This window comes from Serinus canaria, chromosome 1 (genome assembly GCF_022539315.1).
Source record: "Serinus canaria isolate serCan28SL12 chromosome 1, serCan2020, whole genome shotgun sequence".
Taxonomy (NCBI): Eukaryota; Metazoa; Chordata; class Aves; order Passeriformes; family Fringillidae; genus Serinus; species Serinus canaria.
This window is the reverse complement of record NC_066313.1, coordinates 36,268,569-36,290,993: the sequence shown is the minus strand read 5'-3', so window position 1 is coordinate 36,290,993 and position 22,425 is coordinate 36,268,569. Positions and strand designations below refer to the sequence as shown.

The following is a 22,425-nucleotide window of genomic DNA, read 5'->3' as shown; positions in this document are numbered from 1 at the left end:
TAAATATAGGGAGGTCTGCTGAAGCAATACTGGCAGGAAAGAAGAAATACTGGAAAGGAACTAGCATAACAAGTTAAGGTGGGGAGGTTAGTGGTTAATCTCCAAGAGTTCCAGCGGTCCAGCTCTGCTGAACTCTTCACACTCATCTCTGCCGTCTTAGCCGATTAATTTTGGCTCAAAGCTTGCAGTGCCCCATCCAAAAACGGCCTCCCCAGCGCTGCCGAGAGGCACCGTTTTGTGGGGCCATCACAGCTGGGGCCGCAGCAAAGCCAAGGAGCATCCCTAAGGATGGCAATGATGTCACGGCTAGGGAGTGTCTGGACAGCGCTCTTAGTCACACGGTTTGACTTTAGGTGCTCCTACATGGAGCAGGGCGTTGAAGATCCTTATGGGTCCCTTCCAAGTAGAGATACTCCAGGACTCTTCCGGTCCTGCTGCCGGGGCAGGAGGCCGAGGAAGACGGCGGCCCCGCACCGGGAGCGGCACCGCCTCCCTCAGCCCGCGCAGGGCCCGCCTGCCTGCCCGCCGCCCTCGATGGTTCGCTCCCGCCGGGCGCATGCGCCGCGCCGGCCGGCTCCACATCGGCGGAAGGGCGAGCGGAGCCCGGTGGGGCGATGGCCGGCGCGGGCAGGGAGGAGCTGGGTGAGGCGACGCGAGCCGTGCTGCCCGGCGGCGGCGGGATGGCGGCTGGCTGCGGGGCGGGGAGGAGGGGGCTTGAGCGTCGGGACCGGCCGGCCGGCCCCTGCCCCCCCTCCGCTTCAGGAGAGATGGTTCGGCCCACCGGGGATGCGCTGCGGCGCTCGGCGCACCGAGGCGGGCGGGATGAACCATCCCACCTGGAGTGGGGGTGGGCGCTGCGCTGCGGTGTCTCCGCCTCGCCGGGGCCGCGGAGGCGGCGGCGGGGGCTGAGTTGCCGGGGCGGGATCGGCGGCACCGGGGCCAGGCGGGCTGAGGGCAGCGCAGCCGGGGCTCTGCGGGGCGGCGGGGGCCGCTCCCCCGGGGCGTCAGTCGCACCTGACTGGCGCTCGGCTTCTTGGTGAAGTCACGGCCTCCGTGGAAGTTCATGGAAATACGTTCTCTTTGCATCGGTGGTGCATTTATCTGCCCTGGAAATCTGGGTTGGCTTTTCCCGGAACATGTGTGTGTTTACATGTTAGCGGTATTGTATTTATGGCATTTACAGTATATTAGTCGTATCACCTTTAAATCTAATTGATGGAGGACACCTAGATGTTCATCTCTTAGTTTTTCTGCCCATGGGTCGACAAATTAGCACGTAGTAGTTTTAGTTATATAGTTGTGGCTGGGCTGGAGACATGGAAAATCTCATCTCAGAGCTGTGTTTTCAGAATCACAGATCGGGTCAGGTTGGAAGGGACCACAGTGGGTTCATGTGGTCCAACCTCCCTGCTCAAGCAGGGCCATTCTAGAGCTCATGGCCCAGGATTGCCTCCAAACGGTTTTTGAGTATCTCCGGAGAGGAACAATTCACAGCCTCTCTGGGTTACCTGTTCCAGTGCACGGTCACCCATGCTATAAAGAAGTTATTCCTCCTGTTCAGGAGCATCTTCCTGTGCATCAGTTTCTGCCCATTGCCTCGTGCCCTAGTGGTTGGCACCACTGAGTAGAGCCTGGCTCCATCCTCCTGGCACCCCTCTTTAAATACTTCTATATATTGATGAGGTCTCCTCTAAGCTGCTGCTTCTTGAGGCTGAACAAGCCCAGCTCTCTCAGCCTTTCTTCATAAGAGACATGCTTCAGTCCCCCAGTCATCCTAGTTCCCTTTGCTGGGAATCTGAGGATTACAATTCCACTGTAATTTGCAGATCTTGTCCTATGCAGTGGCAATGGTAGGACTTGGAAGACATGCTTCAAATTTTGTTGTCCCCAGTGCTGATCCATCCTGCATCGAGAGATTGTCACTTTGGAGGAAAGGTTGCTGAAAGAAATTTTAGAGCTTTTTTCTTTTTTTCCCCCAGAAGTACACACACTGGACAGTTTTTCCTGTCAGAACCCCTAGAAACTGGATTTTCTATGTTATTAACTATTTAAAAATGTAGTTCCATACCTGATAAGAGTTCCAAAGTCTTTTGCTTGGTTCCATGCTATTGAATACTTAATAAAACTGAAGTCTTGCCAATGCATTGTCATTTAAGAGTGTGTTAATTGTAGATATGTGTGGTTTGGTCTAGACAGGATAGTGGATTATTTAACACTAGTGTCTGTCCAAATAAATGATCCATTGTGGGTTGGGGTAAAACTGCTCCTCTCTAAGTGTGCAATAGCTATGCAGACCTGTGTGCACTTTGGTTTAATAACTGCAAGTGTGCCCATTTTATGAGCCTTCTGGATCCGACAGTTACAATGCAAAAGCAAACACTTCCTCCTGCTTATTGTGAGGTGTTATTGACTTTCAACATTTGCTTAGAAATAACCATTCTCAACATTAATGCAGTCTACCACAAAGCTGAATAAATCTACTTTCAGTTACAGTCTGTAATGGAGAGAAATAAATGAGGAGATTTATTTTCCAAAGAGAAATAAAAAGGGATGCAAATAACGGCATGAAACATAGCTTGTAGTTCTTGACAAACAAGCACAACAAAAGCTGATGCTCACTTTTACTATCTTGGAAAATGTAATTATTAGTATTTAATAGTAATTTTAAACCAGAGGAGATTTTCCTTTTCAATTTTCAAACTGAATAATGTATTTTATTTTGAGCATTTTGCTTGTTTGTTTTTATGTCTCTTATATTCAACAGGAGTAGCTGTAGTAGAAAATAAAGAGGGAGCTGGCTTTTCTATGGTTTAATGGGATTATCTGTTACTTCCCCCTTGAGCTAGGAAAATTTACCAAGGTTTATCCATCTGGGCCAGCATGCCTCTGGCAGTACTATTCACAGTCACTTTGTCTTGCTCTGTAATTTCTTTGGAGGTGGTGGAAATATGACAGCCGATCATGTGTGCTTTGTGGACAAAGCTGTATTGTACAGTGAGATGTCTTCTGGAGAAGTGCTGGGAGGGTTATTTGTAGGCTAAAGTACCTAAGTAGCTAAACAGCTATTTCCTCCTGTGGTTGAGGGAGTAACTGAGCATTACTTTGAAAATAATTAGTCACAATGTTTTCTTTGTAATTAAATTTATCTTGAGAGCCCTGGTTCTGAATGCTGAACTGAAATGCCTCTCCGCAGGACAGAGGTAATACACAGATCATCTGGCAAGTGAATGCAGTTGCTGGGAACACTGAGCCTCTCCTGTTGTCACAGGTGTGACTGCTGCCAGATATAAATGTTTCTTTTGTGTTAACACTGCAGTGAAGACTCCTTGAATGTGTCTGCTTGTTCATAATTCAGTCACTAACTTTGACCCATAAAAGCAGCCAGCCCTGGTGGCAGAAGCTCTAGGTATGCCCTCAGGATCATGAATATGACTTTTCATAGCCTGTGGGAACGTGCATTTTAGGCTAGTATAAAAAGATGTGGTGCTGATTTTCTCTTTTATGGAGCATGCTGGCCCAGTCAAAACAGCTGCTTGCTAAGTTGAATCTTTATCCCAATTACAGAGGCACTGGGTCACCCTCTGTTTAATAAACACAGTTCTCAGTTTGTGAATCTTGGGCAGTGTTTCTGGCCCTGTGGGCATGTTCTTGTGTAGAAGCTGACTGAACAGTGAAGTGTGTGCAAGACCTCCTCTGCCTACTGCTCTTTGCTGAGCACTTAATAGATGTGTGAAGTGTTGCTCCAACAAGACCTGTGTGTTCCCTCTCCCATGAGCGAGTAAAACCAGCTGATGCAAACAATGTTATGCTATATCCTGTCCCCCAAATCTTTATATGCTTGTCTGTCAAATCCAGTTCATTCAGTTTGCTGACACTGACTTCAAAAACCTGAAGGGACAAAAACCCCAAGCAAATGAAAACCAGACCATATTGTTAAATTGGATTTGGAAAAAGGGTTTTAGACATGAATGTGTCTGGGGTGCGACCTTGTCCAAAGGAACATTAGAGGATCGTACTTGGCTTTTATTTTTAATATATCCTTTAGCTTGCTATGCCTGCCTGGCAAACTGCTTCATTCTTTTGTCACGGTTTCTTCCATGAAATGAAAATGATGGAGATCACTTTTATCTCCTGTGGTGCTGAGTGGTTCAGTTAAATTTGGAAGGGTTAGTTGCTTGAGCAATATAGGAAAATTAACTGAAGTTCTTGGTGAAAATTAATTTCTTTGGTGAACTTTTGAGCTAGAGGATTTCTTCAGTGTGCTTGAAAAGCTTGTGAATTAAGTAAATTTAGTAACAGTTCAAAGGTTTCTTTGGCAGTATGTCCATAAGTGTTGGCAAGATGCTGGCAAATTCTAGGGGATAGAAAAGTACACGTGAAGACACAAAATTGGGAATAATACTTGTAACAATATTAACACTGTGGACTTAATCTCTCTGTGTTACTGGAGGCTGATTAATGATTGAAATTTGGGTCTTTGAGGACACAGTGTTGACATTTATGCATGATTATACTGTGATGTGTAGCTGTAATGAATATATCTCTCCAGTGGCTTAAGGAATTAGTTTCAACATTGCAGTGGTGATGCTGGGAGAAGATGAAATGCACTTTGTGTTTCCTTGCTTGATAGTAGCAGTACGTGCAGAGCTTTTTGGCACCCTGCTTGCATGGGTGATCACAGAATAAAGCAGAAATAATGTCAGTTTAATTAACTGTTAAAGACAATCAAAAGATAGCATTTGATCTGAAAAGATTTTCGTGGTGGAACAAGGGAAAAAGAAATTCATATTGGGTGATGGAAGGGCTGAAAATTGGCTGGTACTTTGTCTAAGTGAAAAAAAAGGGTGTGCAGAAATGAATTTCCTTATTTTTAGTTGAATTATGAATTATGATAATGCAAAATTTTCAGTGAGTTTCATGGCTGAGCACTGGGTGGGATTATTCATAGTGTGTTTGGGTGCAGCCAAGTTTGGTGGAGTATGGATCTAATAATGTTGGCTGAAGTGTCCTCTGTACCATGTGCTTTGTGAGAGCAGCAAGACAACTTCATCTCTGATTCAGGTATGACATGCATATGCTGTTCTTGTGCTGCAGTTTGAGATTGTGTTTAAATTGCACATATTGGACCTTTGTAGGAAAGAATCAAAATAAATGTGGGAGTATTCAGTGCCAGTTTTCTGACAGTGACTGTGGATGTTGCAGAATAATGAATTTCAAGCTAGATCCAAATATGCTCAAGCTTTTTTGTCTCATGTGCTTTAGAATACAAGTTTGGACCCATTAAATGTGGATGTTACACAAACCTGGATGTCACTGTGGGTATGGATGGTGGGACACAGCCACACTATTCCAACAGTAGAGATCTATTATCAAATAAAAACCTGTGCTTAGATAGCCACGTGATCCAAACCTCCTATTTATGTCTCAGTACCATTACTGTTTATGGGTTCACATTTTTAGGCCAAAACTCTACAGCAGTCATGGGATGAAGGAGGAATGATGAGGAAAAGAAGCTACTCAAGAACATTTTTATGGCTAGGATAGAGACCAGATAGCATTCTTGGAATGTTTTATATAATGCAGTATTTCAGAGAAACCCGTAGTAAGTCATAACCTGTATAGTTATGGCAGTGTGAGTTGATGATGTTGCTGTAGCCTGTGTTTTAAAACTTCTAATGGAATTTATTCTCAAATGTATTGTTACATTAGATTAGGAACAGGAAACTCCCAGCCTTAGTGTGCATATTGGAAATGGATGTTCTTGAGTCTAATTTAAGCCATTTCTGAGAAAGTGGGTGAATGGGGCAGTGGGACAGTGATAACAATAACCCTGAGATGACTAGATGGCTTTAAGCATGGGGGCATGACTTTTCAGAAGAAAAATAGCTTGTGTTAGGGAAAATTTAATTACTTGAAAGATGAGGGCAATGCTTGAGTATATCTAAATCTATTCTTAAAAGACTACCTTTGTGATCAGAAGATAGGTCAGGAAGTTGGGAGAGAAAGTAAAATGGGATGTTTGAATAAAGTTCAGAGTCTTCTGTGTGTCATCTGGCTGCATGGTAAACAGTGTAGATGTATGTATATGCCAAATGTTCCAGTCTCAGGTTGCAATGAAAGAAGAAAATTTTACTTTTGTCCCTTGACTGAGCAGTTGCTGATACTCACCAAAGCTGTTGGTCCTGTGGGTCATGCTAGTCCTCTGCTAGCACTAAATAAGAGCCTTACTTACTGTGTGTTGTCATTATTGTTTAGCATTATGACAGTATCCTACAAAATGTGATGAAGACAAAACTGGAAAATAAATTTAAGTATTATTTCTTTTATATGTTGTCGTATTTCATGTGATCACAGACTTGCATGCTTGTAGTTTGGCTTGTTCCTTCAGATTGTTAGTTAAGAATCAATACCTTAAAGAATTTAAATCAGCCTAATTAATTGCTCACTGGGTGAAACTTCCTGCTCCCTCTGATCCCTGAGGAGGCAAACTTTTACTCCAGAACTAAAGTATGCAGGTCTTTGTGAGCATCAAATGAGCCCAGCAGGGACTCAGAGCTGAGGGGGAGGGTGGTTGTGGCATCATCAAGAACTAGCCAGCACAGTGCTGTGGGAGCAGTGGGAGGGAACTCTGGTGATCCTTCTTTTGATCAATTCACAGACTATGTGCCATGTACAGAAATGTGGTGAAGTCCACCCTGACTTATATAATTAGAATATCACTGAGAATAAATTTGCTTTGCAGTGTTTTTTCTGGTTGAGTCTCTGACCTCTGATTTTTGCTCTTGTCTGGGCATCTTTGCTTCTGTCAAGTGCTTTCATTATGAGCTTTCAGCTTTTCAGACATGAAATTTTGACAACTCTTTGGTGTTTTCAGGAGAGATTGAGCTATATGATTTAATGTTAAGGGCTTGGATTAGCTGCTTTCTGCTTTGTGGGATTTTTACAGTTGTTCTACAGTTTTTCTTTAGAAGTTTTTTAGCATTGGCTTCAGCGCTCTGCTGGTGGGTTAAACATCTCCAAGACTTCATAAAAACCTTAATGATTTGTTTAATGGCTGTGGTGGGTTGACTCTGGCTGGATTCTGAGTGTCCACAAAAGCTACTACTCTATGACTCCTCTCCTTAGCTGGAGAAAATATAACAAAATGCTTATGGTATGGGTTAAGAAAAGGACAGGGAGAGATCACTCGCCAATTACAGTCATGGGCAAAACAGACTCGACTTGGGTAAATTAGTTGGATTTCTTATCAGTCAAATAAGAGCAGGGTAATGAGAAATAAGAATAAATCTTAAAAAACCTTCTACCCATCTCTCCATTCTTCCCAGGTTCAACTTCACTCACAATTTCTGTAATTCCTCCCCTCCAGTTGTGCAGGGTGATGGGGCATGGGGACTGTGGTCAGTTCACCATGTTGTTTCTTCTGCTTCTTTCTCCTCAGTGGGAGAATTCCTCACACTCTTTCCATGTTCAGTGTGGAACATGTTTCCATGTTCCCCTCCCATGGGAGAAAGTCTTCTGGAAACTGCTCCAGTGTGGGTTTCTATGGGGTCGCAAACCTGCTCCAAACTTAGACTCTTCTCTCCATGGGGCCACTGGTCCTCTGCCTGGAAGTCTGCTCCAGTGTGAGCTTCCTTTGAGGTCACAGCCTTCTTTGGACATCCAGCTGCTCAACTGTGGGGTCCTCCAGGAGCTGCAGGTGGATCTCTGCTCCACCACGGCTGCACCATGGGCTGCAGGGGCACAGCTGCTCACCATGGGCTGCCCCATGGGCTGCAGGGGGATCTCAGCTCTGGTGCCTGGAGCCCCTCCTGCCCCTCCTTCTGCACTGACCTTGGTGTCTGCAGGGCTGCTCCTCTCACATATTCTCAGTTCACTCTCCAGCTGTAGCTGCTTGGCAGTTTTTTTCCCCTTCTTAACTATGTTATTGCAGAGGTGCTGCCACCATTGCTGATGGGCTTCGACTTGTCCCACAGCAGATCTGTCCAGGAAGCAGCTGACATTGGCTCTATTAACTTGGGAGATGCTTCCTGCAGCTTCCCACTGAAGCCACTCCTGGTAGCCCTATTATGACCAAAACCCTGACACTAAATAGCTGCTTAGTAATGTAAATGTAAATGTAGTGAATTGGTTTGTTTCTTTGTTTGCTTGTTTTAATACAGAATGCTGACATTACAGGGATTTTCTTTTTTTTTTTTGGTGAAAGTTATGAAACTTGAGACTTACTCAACATATTTTATGAATGGATACTGTGGTAGGCAAGTGTAGGTTAAATAATCTTTTTGCTCTTGGCAGGATTTGCTTTGCTTAACTGTAGTAATTTAAAATGGTTATAATTTCCTCAACATTAAACTGGCATAAGATGATCGTTTTGCCTAAAAGGCAATTTTGTTCACTACTGACTGCTTGCTGTTACTTGGTGCTGTTACTTAGCTGGAATTTTATGCCAGTTTAAAAGGTTCAGGAAATTGCAGCTTTCAAAGCATGCAACCTGATTCCTGTATTTTGGTTCTTTCTTCAATGAATGGAGATACTTTCAGTATGTCTTGCCTCTCTGAATGCAGACTTAGTGTGTAATTCTGAAGTAACTATCAGTTTTAAGGTGAATCTCGCCCTTTTGTAATGATGCATGACTTTTCTGTTATGCTTTATGTTGCATTAGCTTGAAAAGTGGTTTAAACCAGTGACATTTTCATGATAGAAATTTGCTTTTCTTAATGAAAAACTGTAGTGTTTGGCCATAAAAATTATAATAAGTATGATAATAATAATAATAGTGATGATAAGATGGTGTGCCACTTTAAAGAGAGAGACTGTACAAACTTGTGCTCTATAAATCTGCTTAAATCATCTTTGTATTTAGGAACATGTTAAAACCTCATTGTATGGGAAGTTCGAATCATGTCTTACTTCTGAACTGTAAACTTGTTTCTAATGCTAATGTAGTGTTGCCTCTGTTGTACAGGCATGGAAGTAATGAAGCCTTTAATTGATGAAGAAGACTCAGATGGCATCTCAGATGAAGACCATGAAAATACTTTCCTGCCAGTTAAGGCACACTACCAGCTTGATAATGAAGAAGGCATTACGTATGTGTTAATCTTAATCATCAGCTTGTTCAGATTTTTGCCTCTGTCTTGTTTCTTATGAGCAGTATTCTGAACTTTGAAAGGGTCTTCTTGGACCTGCAGAACAGCTTTGTGGTTATACATAAGGACTTTGCATAATTCTCCCCAAAAGCATCCCATTTTGAGTAGGTTCTCACTTCTTTTGAAGCTAACAATGTCCTGGCTGTAAAATATTTCAAGGTTCCTATTTATAAAGTGATTAGAACTATGAAAAGAACTGGCTGAGAAATTAACATCTCACAAGCTGGAGTAAAGAACTGAAGATCAGACTTGTGTGTTCTATTTGAGGGTGCTCACATGTAAGGATGAATAAAAACATTATTTGAATGTGTTGCACTTCCTTTAAAATAGCTGGACCACTGTAAATCTCAAGTTGAAACTTGAAATTTATCATTTTATTATAGAGAAAGGGTGAGGTTCTGTTTTTGTCCTCTACCCCATCCATGTGTACTTCTAATGTGACATTTTATCCTCAGGTTTATACAAACACTGACTCACCTCCTCAAGGGAAACATCGGAACTGGCCTTCTTGGTCTTCCACTTGCAATAAAAAACGCTGGCATTGTGGTAAGAATTCTTTTTTCATAGACTAGAAGAATCATGTAGAAAGATTTACAGATACATGTCCTGAAAAACTAAAATCTCAATGCTTATTTGTCAGAAAAAAAAAGAAATGTTTTGATTTACTCAGACTCCTGTGATGTCTCATGGGAATTGTTTCTATGGGGTTGTTTAATCTTTGTACAGACTTCTCTAGAGACTGATTGCATGTTTTAGGATGAAGCATCAGCTTGTTAAATCAATCAAGTGTTTTTGCAGAAATAGGGTATAGCCCAGGTTGTTTATGCCTGGTAACAAACAATGCATTTCCAAGGGCAGGGTAAATTTAATCAAATGAAATTTTCACCTTATGACTAAATAATCATGTAATTCCATAGTACAAGTTGTTCAGTTTGAGATCGAAAGTTACATGTGTGTAAGGCAAGTTCTTTCTGTGAAGACTTGTAGTCAAGCATCTATTGTGAAGCAAATTATTTAATTTTGGAATTGTCTGGAGCTTGTAACTTCCACTGTCATTGCCATTCAAGTGGTTCAAACTGCTGAATTGTGCAGTCTATGCAGTCTTCTTTCTTGAAAAACTTTTTTGGCAAGTGAAACAGAGGAGTGAAGTACTCATTTGGTTCTTATGGCTTGATCACCCCTGAACAGCCTTCTCTTATGTAGTGAACTGAAATAAGGGATGACATGAAACAGCAGCAGCAGCCTGATGAGGGTGAAAAAATTTTAATTATTACTTTGTTTGCTACAATGTTAAATTTCATGTAAAGATTTCTCCCCAGCATACTTCCATGAAAACTTCTGTGTTTCGTGTGTCATCCCTTTTTTTTTCCATACCAGGTTGGACCAATCAGCCTTGTGTTCATAGGAGTTATATCTGTTCACTGTATGCACATCTTGGTACGTTGCAGCCACTCTCTATGTCAGAGGTAAATGTGGAAATACTCATTCAGTTGCTGAGTTGAAAGTAATTTTAAATTCCTCTTTTCTATTTGTGATTTTTGGTCTACGAAATACTCTGGTGCTCTAGCAGTTTCTCCTGTCAGTTTAGAATCTTCTTCTCAAGTTCTTAGTGTGCACCTAGTAATGATAGCTATGCTTTGTGCAACACATTGAAAAAATGTATTTGTTCTCTGCACATACACAAAATGAGATTGGTTTAACTTGTTTTTCCCAGTACCTTCTTCCCTGCTGGCAAATAATCAGGTCTTTCTCTTGGCAGTTTTAATTGCCCAAGTCCTTCTTTATATTCATAGAGCTTCTGAGTCTTCATTGCTTTAAAAAATGTAAATAATCTATGAATACCCAGTTTATAAGTACTTTATAGGAGTAAAAGATAAACTAAGAAATACTGTTAGTGTCTTTCATGATTATATGTGAGCTCTGTCTCTGAATTGTGGCAACTTGATTCTTTGAATTTGTAGTGCTGAAGGAATGTGTTAAAATGGTGCTATTGAGCAGATAAATATTCCTCCAAGTGACACGTGCAGTACTGTGGGCAAGCAGTTCCTCAGGTTTGACTGACAGAGAATTTTGATTAACAGTGATTTTCATTAAACATTTTTATTGTACTGTCAGATGTTAAAGAGAAGCAGTGGGAGGGTCTCATGTTGCAATGAACTTTTGAACTGAGTAGAATCACAAAGCTATTAATGTCCCTGTAGCTGGAAAATCTATTTTACCAGATTAATATGATCTTGTACTGTGAACGGTCCCTGTCATTCCTGAATTTTTCCTGTGTAGTTTTGAATGGTCTTTAAAGTTCATGACTGAAATAAGATCATTGAATCAATTGTGATTAACTGCTTGTGCATCAAGAGTTGGATTCTGTTTAAGTTCTTTGTGACTTTTAGATTTGAGATTAATTTCTTAAGGTCACATAATAAGAATATGATTTTGGAGTAGTTTATCAAAAAACTACTCCAAAACCTCCGTGTTTTGTAAGAAACTCATTTAATACTGATGAAAAGGGGGGAAGCAACACTGTGTTTCACGTGCTTGCCCAGTGCTAAATAGCCCTTCCTGGGGTAAAGAAGCCCAAACCATACCTCTTAAATTCAGCAGCAGAGTGTTGCCACAGGTGACAGGATGGTATAATCATGGAAGACCAACAGTATTTTCAAAGTAGGGTTCTGAGTCATCATAGTTTCTGGTAACTCTGGTTTTTTTTCACTTTTTGATTTCAGGATGAAGAAGTCCTCCCTGGGATATAGTGATACAGTCAGCTGTGCCATGGAAGTGGGGCCCCTGACTGCTCTTCAGAAACGAGCTTCTTGGGGCCGGTAAGTTTGAACTAGAATTTAATGAAAAAGTTAATGGCTGCACTTGGAATGATTAGGAGATTTCTATTTTACTAAGATTTTACCTTCCTTAAAAATGCTCTTATGCAGTGTTTGTTATTTCCTCCTGCCAGCTGGTAATGGTGAGATGGGAGGATGTCTGACTTCATTAGGTATATCAATTTTCAGTTCTACAAGAGCTCTGAAGAAAATGAATTCTGTTTAGTAATATAAGAAGAGATGTGTTATAACCAGAAATGCATTCTGTGTTGTCTAATGCAGTAAAGTAGTTTAAGTTTTCATTCTCTTTTCCCAACATTTCTCTGCATTGCAGGTTGACACTGCAAGTGTTAATTATTTTATGTATTCTGAGAGGTAGCAAAACAATTATTTGGTTCCTGTTTAAATACAACATACAAATAACGGAGAAATATTTACTGTTTTTGCAATAATGACATGAAGATATAAATCGCTTGTTGTGTCTGTTAAATATTTTATCCCTCTTTTACGAAAAAACACGTTATTTTTTCTTTGCCATCTGTTGCTGTTTGTAGAGTTTATGGTAGGACTGCACGGCAGTGCAGTTGTGAATCTGAAACAGACACGTTGCTCAGCATTAATTTAAAATGGTTTTTACCTCACTTGTGGAAGAACTTTTAATATTCCTGTTACTTTCAAGGATGCAGCATCTTGCTAGTGAGCTAGTGTTTTAAGATATGTTGTGATGACTTCATAGGCATGAAGTAGACCTCAACTGGAAAATTGGTTTGTTCTGATCTATAATGATATATAATTCTGATAGATTTTTTAATACTCTGATATATAATTTTCTATTACACCAAAGAGTTACAAGTCTCAAATGGGCACTGGGGTCTCTAGAGACCTGTGCTGCAGCAAATCAATTCTCTGGGAAAGATGTCTGCTCTGTGCTTGACTCTAGCAGAGTTTCATTGCAGTCTGTCTTCAGGTCACCATTGTGTGTCACTTTTTTCAAAAACAGTCTGAGCCACAGTGTTCTTTCAATAACCACCTCCTTGTTTTGACAGAGGAGGAACCTGCACTGCACTGCTTGTGAGATTAATGTGGCATTTGAGTCTAGCATTTTGACTACTCTAAAAAGGAGCAGTAATTGCATATTAGGTAGCAATGGGATAATATACTGTTAAGTATAATGTGTGTTTGTTTTTTCTTCCTCAGGTATATTGTGGACTTTTTCCTGGTGATAACACAGCTGGGATTTTGTGGCGTTTATGTTGTGTTCTTGGCAGAAAATGTGAAACAAGTGAGTAATGCTGCCTTATGAAAGCAGTTATGGGTTTAGATTCATTTTCCCTCACTTTTATTTCCTATAAAGCTCTTGGTTAAAAGGGGCAGTGGGCAAGGTGAACTAAATTCAGCTCTTGTGAAAGGGTATATTTCCTTCTGACTTGTTTGTTGAGTTTAAAAATTAATTGTGAAAATGATGGAAAATAAGGCCTAAAATGGTGTAGGAGCCAGTTGTCCCAGCTTTTTTTTTTTTTTTTGCTAGGCTTTCTGCTGACATCCTTTTTTCTCTCCAAACTCCTGGGCATATTTTCTCCTTTTCACATAACTAGAATTTTTTTTTTTTTTGGGTTCTTGTTTAGTCCCTTCTATTCACAGAATCCACTGTATCTAAATGAATCCTGATTTTTGTTCCCAAAAATGCCTGACATTGACATTTCTACAGCTTCCTCAGTAGTCAGTTCCAATGCTTTCTTTATCTGTTAGACAGCTGCTTCTTTACAGAAGCTTCAGATTTCTTACTGATATTGTAAGTTCTTTTTTTCATGTTCTAGCTATAAGTAATTTATTCTTTTCTATTTGTGGACACCTTTTATATTTTTGAATATTTTTATCCTGTCTCCCTTCTATCTAATAAAGGGGAGACATGATATAATCTTAAAATTATTTTTGCTCTTCTGTGAATGCATTGCATTTGGTCACATCTTTTTCTTTCAAATTTTATGCTTGAAGTTGCTGAAGTCAGCTAAACATTGCAAATGGATCCCCACCACCGCAAACACCTTTATACACTGCAAGCAACCCCAAACCTTTCAATAAAACCTAACTACTCCTTTTCTTCCCTACTGCATCCATCACTGACAAAAGCAAATAAAACCATGCCTGGCTCTTTTGTGACACTGCCTCTGCTTTCTTACCTTCTTTGTCTCTTGCTCTCCAGTCCTTCCAAGCTCTTTCTCATAGGGGATTCTCTTGATGGGATCCTGGTGGGTGTTGGTCCTTCCTCGGGGCACGCTTGGCAGTTGCAGTCAGCAGTTTGTGTGGCTGAGCACGTGGTCCATGGAGGGTCAGCCAGCACAGGATGGATGCTCAAACACAGGCATGTTGAGCTTGTGGTGCTCTCTCATCTTTTTACAGTTCCAGGACACTCCCAGTGTGCTCTGCTGTGTTTTCTGCTCAGGGGACTGTGGTTAGTCAGTTATATGAAGCCTAATGCGTCTGAATCTCATTGAGCCTCTATCCATACAAGCACTTGTGAGGCAGCACCTCGAGTTCTGTGTCCAGGTCTGGGCCCCTCACTTCAAGAAAGACATTGAGATGCTGGAGTGAGTCCAGGCAAGGGCAGCAAAGCTGGGGGAGAGACTAGAGAGTAAGTCATGAGGAGTGACTGAGGGAACTGGGGGTGTTAAACATGGAGAGAAGAAGGCTCAGGAATGACCTCATCACTCACTGCAACTGCCTGACAGGAGGCTGTAGCCAGGTGGGGGTTGTTGTTTTCTCTCAGGCGGACAGTGACAGGATGAAAGGACATAGTCTGAAGTTGTGCCAGGGAAGGTTCAGGCTGGACATCAGGTAGAATTTCTTCATGGGAAGGTTTGTTAAGCATTGGAACAGACTGTGTGGGGAGGTGGTGAAATCCTGGAGGTGTTGAAGAAGCAACTGGATGAGTCACACGGTGCCATGGTGTCATTGACAAGGTCATGATTAAAGTTCGACTCAGTGATCTTGGGGGTCTTTTCCAACCCAAAATTTTCTGTGTCTCTCTGATTCTGTGTGTGCTCCTGTGAGTAATGAAGTGGGGAACAAGGTGTGGTAGGTTGCTGAGCATTAATTGTCCATATGGATTCTTACTCTACCTATAAGGAGGCAACAGGTGTCTTGGCATAGCTTGCCTTAATTTAGTTGGGAAGAAGGGTGTCCCCATTGGCAGTTAGCACATGGAAGATAGTTTGGGTTTTTCATCCCCTTGTGGATGAGTATTTATATAGTGTTTAAGAAGTGTTTCAAGTTCTGTGGATGAAGATCTCTCAGAATTAGGAAAATTTATGTATTTGGAAGCTGGGTACTCTGTAATTTGTGTGTTGTGAGGGGAAAAAAAATACCAGCCTTTAAAACTACACTCTTACCTTCAGAATCTGTCTCTAAAGCTAAAAATACTATCTGATGTCATTTTGCTGGCCTTCTGAAATGAGATCTTTATTGCATGCCTTGTAATGCAAGTTTAAATTAAAGCCCTTCTTAACAAGTACTTACCTAATCAGCTGGTTATGTATATGCTGTGGCCTTAGGCAAAAGAGAGACTGAACACTTACTGACCTTGGCTTTTGTAGACTGGGGAAAAAAAAACCCTAAAATGTTTTTCAGGAAAGTTTTTGTTTTCTTGAGGAAACATTGAAAGCTCTTACAGGAAGGTACAAGCAGTAGCTGCAGAGACCTGCAACGTGGACCTTATGGATGGGTGGATTAAAGTCATTGGCAATTCAGAAGTGCCACTTCCAAATGTACTTGTTTTGGACTGCCCTGTGCTTGCTCTTCTGTGAGGGAGAACTCTGGTTTGTTTCTTCCTGGCAACTTTTTGTTGCAGAAATCAGTCCCGTAGAGGGCACCAAAGAACAAAAATTGGTACAGCCTGACTCTAATGATTTGGGGTAGTGAAAGGATGGGAAAGGGGGGCAGGAAGGAGATAACTGAGATTAAGGAAAAAGATAGTAAAAATATTACTGATAGCACACCTTGACCAATACATCTTCATTATAATCTGTACTTTGCTGATCATATTTGCACGTTGCTGTGTGCAAATGAAGCCCATTGAAACTGGTGGAAACTTACACTGACATTTTTGTGCATTGCATTAGCATTTCCCAGACACTGTGATGCAAGATCCTATTTTCAGTTATATTGAATAGCAAATCAAGCTTTTCCTAAGGAAAAATATTTTCCAGGAGTACCAAAGAAGAGTACCAAGAACCTTAGAGTGGTGACAAAAGTTCTGGTTAACTCTGTCAGGATGTAATAAGAGGCTGATGAGTGAAAGTGTTTCAGACTGGAGAAGAACAGTGAAGCTGGAACAAAAATCTTGAGGGCTGACTGCAGCAAGGCTAGGGAAGGAACACACAGGGATAGAAAAAAAGAACCTATGCTCAAAAAAACACGGTCTCCTTTCATGCCATAGATGTTTTGCATTTCCTGCTTGGACAGCAGAAGACGCTGTGTCAAGAGTCCTGACATTTCAAAGAGTCATGGAATTGTGAAGGTTGATTTTGCAAAGATTTTTATTAAGATCAACCAATACTGCCATGTTCATCAATAAACTGTGTTCCCAACTGCCACATCCACACATTTCTTAAACACTTAAAAGGGTGGTGATTCCAAGACTTTCCTGAACAACTTTCAATGCCTGACCACCTTTTTTAGTGAGGGAGAATTTATCAGTTTTCTCATGAATATTTGCTGAGTTCTCTGCAAAAGTGTCCTCTTTCATTGTTTGCTGATAAAGCTGAGAAGTTCAGCTTTTTGTGAGCATTTTTTTAGATCTTAAGCACCCTGAAGATGACCCATCAGTAGCATATTATGTAATGGAATTCTGATTTTTTTTTTTTTCAATTTTTTAGGGAAAAGCCTCACAAAACTTTGGGAATTGTGCTTAGTCATAAAACTGGATGTGTTCAAAATGCTGCAAAGTACAGTATTAAGTTTCAGGGAAGTGCCAGAAGTAAATGAGCTGTGAAACATTTATTTGGCCTGTTCAAGCAAAATTACAGGGTTATAATATAATCTTTATTTCTCTGATAATATACTGATTTTGTTCCAGATCTGGCCTTGTGTGTTGAACTGGCTGTTGCTCTGAGCTAAGTAAGGAAGAAATTGGGAGGACCCAGTGAGTTCAAGGACTGCTGTTTTGAGTTCACTAGGTGTTGAAAAGTCCATAAAATTGCATGACAGAAAGAGTGTGGATACAGGCAAGGAAACAGTGGTCTCAGTTGAAGAGACTAAGGACATGGAATTATTTCTTGCTTCTCAGATAGTTTCTGTAAGAAGGAAGTGTTTCATTGGTTGAACTGAATTTTTTGCAGCCTCTAATTGGGCATTAGTTTTCTGAGTGGAGAAGAAACTTGATATCTAGATTTGCACAATGTTTGATCTTCTTGTATTCAGCTGAATGCTATGCTTGGGTTGTGAAAATGAGTGAAAAAAACTTTTCAGACATTACACCAGTGTGGTAAATTAATGCTTGAGTAACTGAAGTAACTCCTGATGAAATCTTTTTTGTGGGGGCATCACTTTTCTTAGTGACTTCAGTGTTTATGTGCTTCCTTTCTAAAACCATAATGATATTTCCTCATGTGTTTTGGGAAAATGTTTGGCACCAGATCACGTTGCTTTGATCAGGACAAAGACAATTACATGGAGTGGTGGTTCTTGGCTCAGCATGGCTGCCATATGCAGCAGTGCACTAGCAGAGAGCAGCAGAGGATTGAAAGTGATTATTGTCCAGAATAGGAATCTGAGGTGATATTAATCCTAATGTTTAGGAGACTGGGTTAGATAGTGCATCATAGTCCATCTTAACACAATCATCAGTAGATTTGCATGGAACTAAACAGCATATGAAAAAGTTTAAAAATCCATAATTCTTCCTGCTGTTTTGTATTTTGGTACTTTTGGAACAGTTTTAAGTGTTGTCTTATCAATTTTTCAAAGAAAAATTTAGGAAAACATTTTCAAAGTTGTGATGATGCCTGTAAAAGTCAGTATAATCTCATCTTCATTACAGTTTTATTTTACTACTCTGCTGTCAGATCTCCCACAGCTATTGTTTCATTTGAATAGAGAGGGTAGTGATCCTTACTTTCTACAACTTTTGCATTTTACTTTCCAAACAGCTTCTTTCTGCCTGTCAGTAATTTGTGCCTGTTTGTTTAGTTCTCCCACAGGATTAAACCTTGCTGGATCTTATCTGGTGTGCCTCTTCTGAGTTAATGTATAGGATCCCATTTTTGCCACATCTCAAAATCCACCTTTGCAGGATATTTTCTCTGGTCTTGCCTAAGCCTGGAAGTGGTACTGCTCTGACTGGTGGTGCTAAAGCTGCTCTCTTGATACAAAGTTTATTTAAAGGTATATATGGCCACAAAAGGGAATAAACTGTGTCCTCCTGTGCATTTTTGTCAGTATAACTGTGTCCATGAGTCTGAATTTGTACATGATGAGAAAGCGCTAGATGCCACTTTGAATTTAGCAAGTTTTTCCATGGTGTCTCTGACAATATCCTTGTATCCAAGAAAAGTTGTTATGGGATGGACGGATGGATGAATGGACAACTAGCTGCAGGGGGGAAATAAAGCTGTTTGTGTCATCAGATTCAGAGTAGTGGTCATGATCAAGAGCCTGCAATGTCCGCTGAAAGCAGCAGCATCCTGGGTTGTATGAACAGAAGAATTGCTGGTAGATGGAGAGAAGTAGTTGTCATCCTTTACTACCCATTTGTTAGACCATACCTGCTGAGTTTTGATATCCTCAGTACTGGAATGCCATTGGCAGACTGAAGTGAATTTAGGAGACCCTGCTGAAATGATTGGGGCTGAGGTGCTTGTCCTGTGAGGGCTGCAGAAACTCGGCTTTCTCAACTTGGAGAAGCGGCTTTTGGAGGACTTAGGAGCAGCCAGGACTGCAAAGGGTTTGTCTAGAAAATAAAGTCAAGTTCTGTACTTGGTGAGGTCACATGGGATGACAAGAGAAAATTTTAAAAAACCATACAAGTAGGTGCCGTTCGTATCTCAGGCTAAAGACAGCTGTGACTGCAAATCTAGTTAATGCAGAATAGTAATCTGTACTGAGCAGGTTAAGAATTTCATGATTTCATCATTATATTTTTTTTTCCTCTTCCAGCTAAAATGTCTTTGGTGTCCTGACTTCTTTCTTTAAACTGATTTCAAGGAATGGGACGTGCTACAGGCTCCTGCAAATCATGAAGTTTTTGAGGTTCTGTTTGGCCTCCAATTCCTTCTCCAGAGAATTCTGGAGCAGAGAACAATGTAGGGAGAAGGCTTACCATGCTTCCTGTATTGTAAAGCAGGTTGTAGTGTTGTGATTTATTGCAGGAATATAACTCCTTCTGAAAGATGCAAATGGGAGGTGGGAAAGTAGGGCCAGGGAGGCACCGTCTGAGAATTTTAGTCAGCTGTGTTTTGCTGATTGTGCATCTGTATCCATTCACCTGATGAAGGTTGTGGAGAGTTTGTGTGTAGCTCTAGTATGTTCTTTCTCTGTGCTTCCCTCTGTACTCTTGTGAAAGTAAAAGGCAGATAATTACAAAGGCTATTATGTATGACCACACCTAACACAGTGTGGAGATGTGATTTTACCACACCCATCATCAGGGCAGCTGATCACAGTAGGCCAAAATTTGAATATAATTTTATAGAGTATTGAATACTGCATTTTTCAGCTGTATTAGCCAGTAAACTCCAGTTGAATGTAATTTGTGGTGGTAATAGGAAAAAAAATATTTCTGACTTCAGGCACTTTCTAATGGGGTTTATGTGTACTAAGGGAATGCCTCTGTCTTGAAGAGAAGACTGAAGTGTTTGAATGCTTGAAATTATTGAAATTTGAGTAGAAGCTGGTTTATACTGTGGTATTATAAAAATGTATTTTAGAACCTGAACTGTATCTTCCCTGCTAGTTTTTTGTTTGGTTTGGTTTTTTAAGGAATTAATGTTTTATTTATTTTTTCTAATAGCTCATCAGGCTACAGATATTTGTATAAATTGAAGACATGCTGGGCTAAATATTTATTGTAGCAGAGAGTTTATGTGCTCAAATCACTTTGTGATTCTTAGAAGCTCTTTTACCTGTCCTTGTGTGCAGAGCTGCTTTGGCTACCTGCAAGTGCATGCAGGCAGGTAAACACCCAAGACCTGTTAAAGTGAAAGGCCTAAAGTGCTTGTTTGGCATTTCTGTTTTAAGTTTGGTGGGAAAGCAGGAAGCTTCCACAGAGAGCTTTGCTTCATGTGGCATTAGGGAAGTAATTTGGTTAAGTGTTTGACTTACTGCTTGGCAAAGTCAAGTTATTGTAGCTGTGTGAATTCAATTCTAAATGTAATCAGAACTTCTTTGTAGCTTTCTAAAAATGCTATCTTAATGAAAACTACCAGATGTTAAATGTCTTGCAAGTGACACTTCAGATTCTTGCAAGGTAGAAACTATTAGTGTTTCCATAATGACAGGTGATGTTTTCATATAAAGTGAGATTTCTGGCAAACATGCAGTTGCAGAATTGTATTATTTAGCTTTTCCTTTTTCATTCTGGAGAAAAAAAAGTACAGTGCTTTTGGTTACAGAAAGAATAGTTTTAAGTTAATTCTCTCTTTCTGAATTTGTGGATTGTTTGAAACAATGGAAATCAAGCAAGTTATTTCAGTTATATTTTAGTTTAGCATTTTTGTTTGTCTCTGTGCTATAAGGATTTTTTTTCCCACTGTCTGGGTATGTTTTTCTAGCCATCAAGCCAAAGACTTTATGCAGTATGAGCAGATTAAGTACAGTCACTGGCTAATTTGTAAGATGGTGAATACAATGGTAGAGAAGGAAAGGATACCTAAGGGAAACGGCATGATGAGATCTAAAACAAATTGAACTGTTCTTGTTTTGCAGCAAGCAGAATAACCAGCAGCTCTGGATGTTTTGATTGTTGTGTGCACAGCACAGATGGCTGTGTAAATTTCCACAAAACAAATTTTTGGCAGTAGCAGCCACACTGACTTTTTCCCAAAAGAAGCAGTGAGAGTGATAAATAGTTCCAAACTCAATCTTCTGGTTTGCACTACATGCAGCTATTGTGATGTTATGTGCAAAAAACCCTAATGCACTTTCACATTGTGTGCTACTTTTGATTTATAGGCATTAATTTGTATCAGTTTATTAGATACAAGACTCTCAATTCTGTCATGGTTTTTAAAGTTGAGTTAATGTTCATTAATAAAAAAGTGAAGAGTGAAAAAATTCATTTGATTTAAAGGAAAGACAGGCATGTTCATATTCTAACATTATTTTGTATGTATGCTGCTATGATGTGCATGGTGAAGGCATAAGGTTGTTAGGCACTGAACTCAGATGCAATAGCATATTATTATCTAACTCACTAACTCTCCCTAGGAAAATTCAAACTCCTTAGATTTAGGCCCAGGTCTGTCTGGCTTGCTTCCAGTTTACCAAAGTCTCCATTTCTGAAAGGACTCTGATCTAAACAGCATGTGTGAATTTCCTCTTCAGTCAGTGTGGGATAATGATGCTTTCAAGCCCTCATTTCATCACTTGCCTTAAGTATGAAACACTTGCTGGAAGTGCCTTGTCTTCTCCTCTGCACTGAGTACATGTACAGGGATCTCAAAGTTCCTGTCACTCACCAGGTGTAGCAGAGAGACAAATTTCCCTGTAGGAAAACAGCAGTGTGACTATATACTCACTGATACCACTGGTTAACATGTTGGTTTTGTTTGTTTGTTTTAATAAAGGTCCATGAAGGATTCTTGGAAAGTAAGATTGCTCCCATGAACGTTAGTGCCACCAGCAGCTCCTCTGAGAAAAGGAATACTGATTTACGAATATACATGCTGTGCTTCCTGCCATTCCTGGTCCTCCTGGTCTTCATTCGTGACCTTAAGAGCCTGTCCTTGCTTTCATTGCTTGCCAATCTGTCTATGGCTGTCAGCCTGGTGATTATTTACCAGTATATTGTTAGAGTGAGTATGAAAAAGTTTATTATCTGTTTTTTTTGGTGTGGCAGGTTATGTTTGTTGAATGTGGCAGTTGGTTTCTGATAAATAAATACTGACTGAAAGTTTCTGAAAGGCAGCCTTATCTCATATTTGAGGCATCTTAATTTAAGATAATGAAAACATGTATTTTGTTGAGTGGGAAGTGGAGCATGGAGAGAAAGGCAATGAGAGGTATAGACTGGGCGAGGAGGCAGGAGAAATTATGAAAAAAAATGGGTAAGAGTAATTTATCGTTCTGCAGAACTTTGGCTTGTATTAAAGAGATGTTCTTTTAGTGTTCCTTTTGGTTATGGAGAATATCTGTGCAGTATGAAAGCAGATTTTGCAGAAGATAAGACTTGAGATGTGCACTTTCCCTTCTGTTTTAATTGATGCTCCCTTATAAACACCAATGTGATACTTCAAATGTGAACATTTCTA

General features: G+C 40.5%; 1 protein-coding gene across 1 annotated transcript in view; it reads left to right on the top strand.

The window, feature by feature from the left end:
• The first annotated feature begins 534 nt into the window (after window positions 1–534).
• Window positions 535–22,425, top strand: part of SLC36A4 (solute carrier family 36 member 4) — an 87,649-nt gene continuing 65,758 nt past the window's right edge. Inside the window, 8 exon segments of the mRNA XM_009102748.4 lie at window positions 535–556; window positions 559–642; window positions 8,963–9,086; window positions 9,602–9,692; window positions 10,524–10,612; window positions 11,870–11,965; window positions 13,160–13,244; window positions 21,742–21,969. Coding sequence (XP_009100996.3) covers window positions 535–556; window positions 559–642; window positions 8,963–9,086; window positions 9,602–9,692; window positions 10,524–10,612; window positions 11,870–11,965; window positions 13,160–13,244; window positions 21,742–21,969 — 819 coding nt within the window.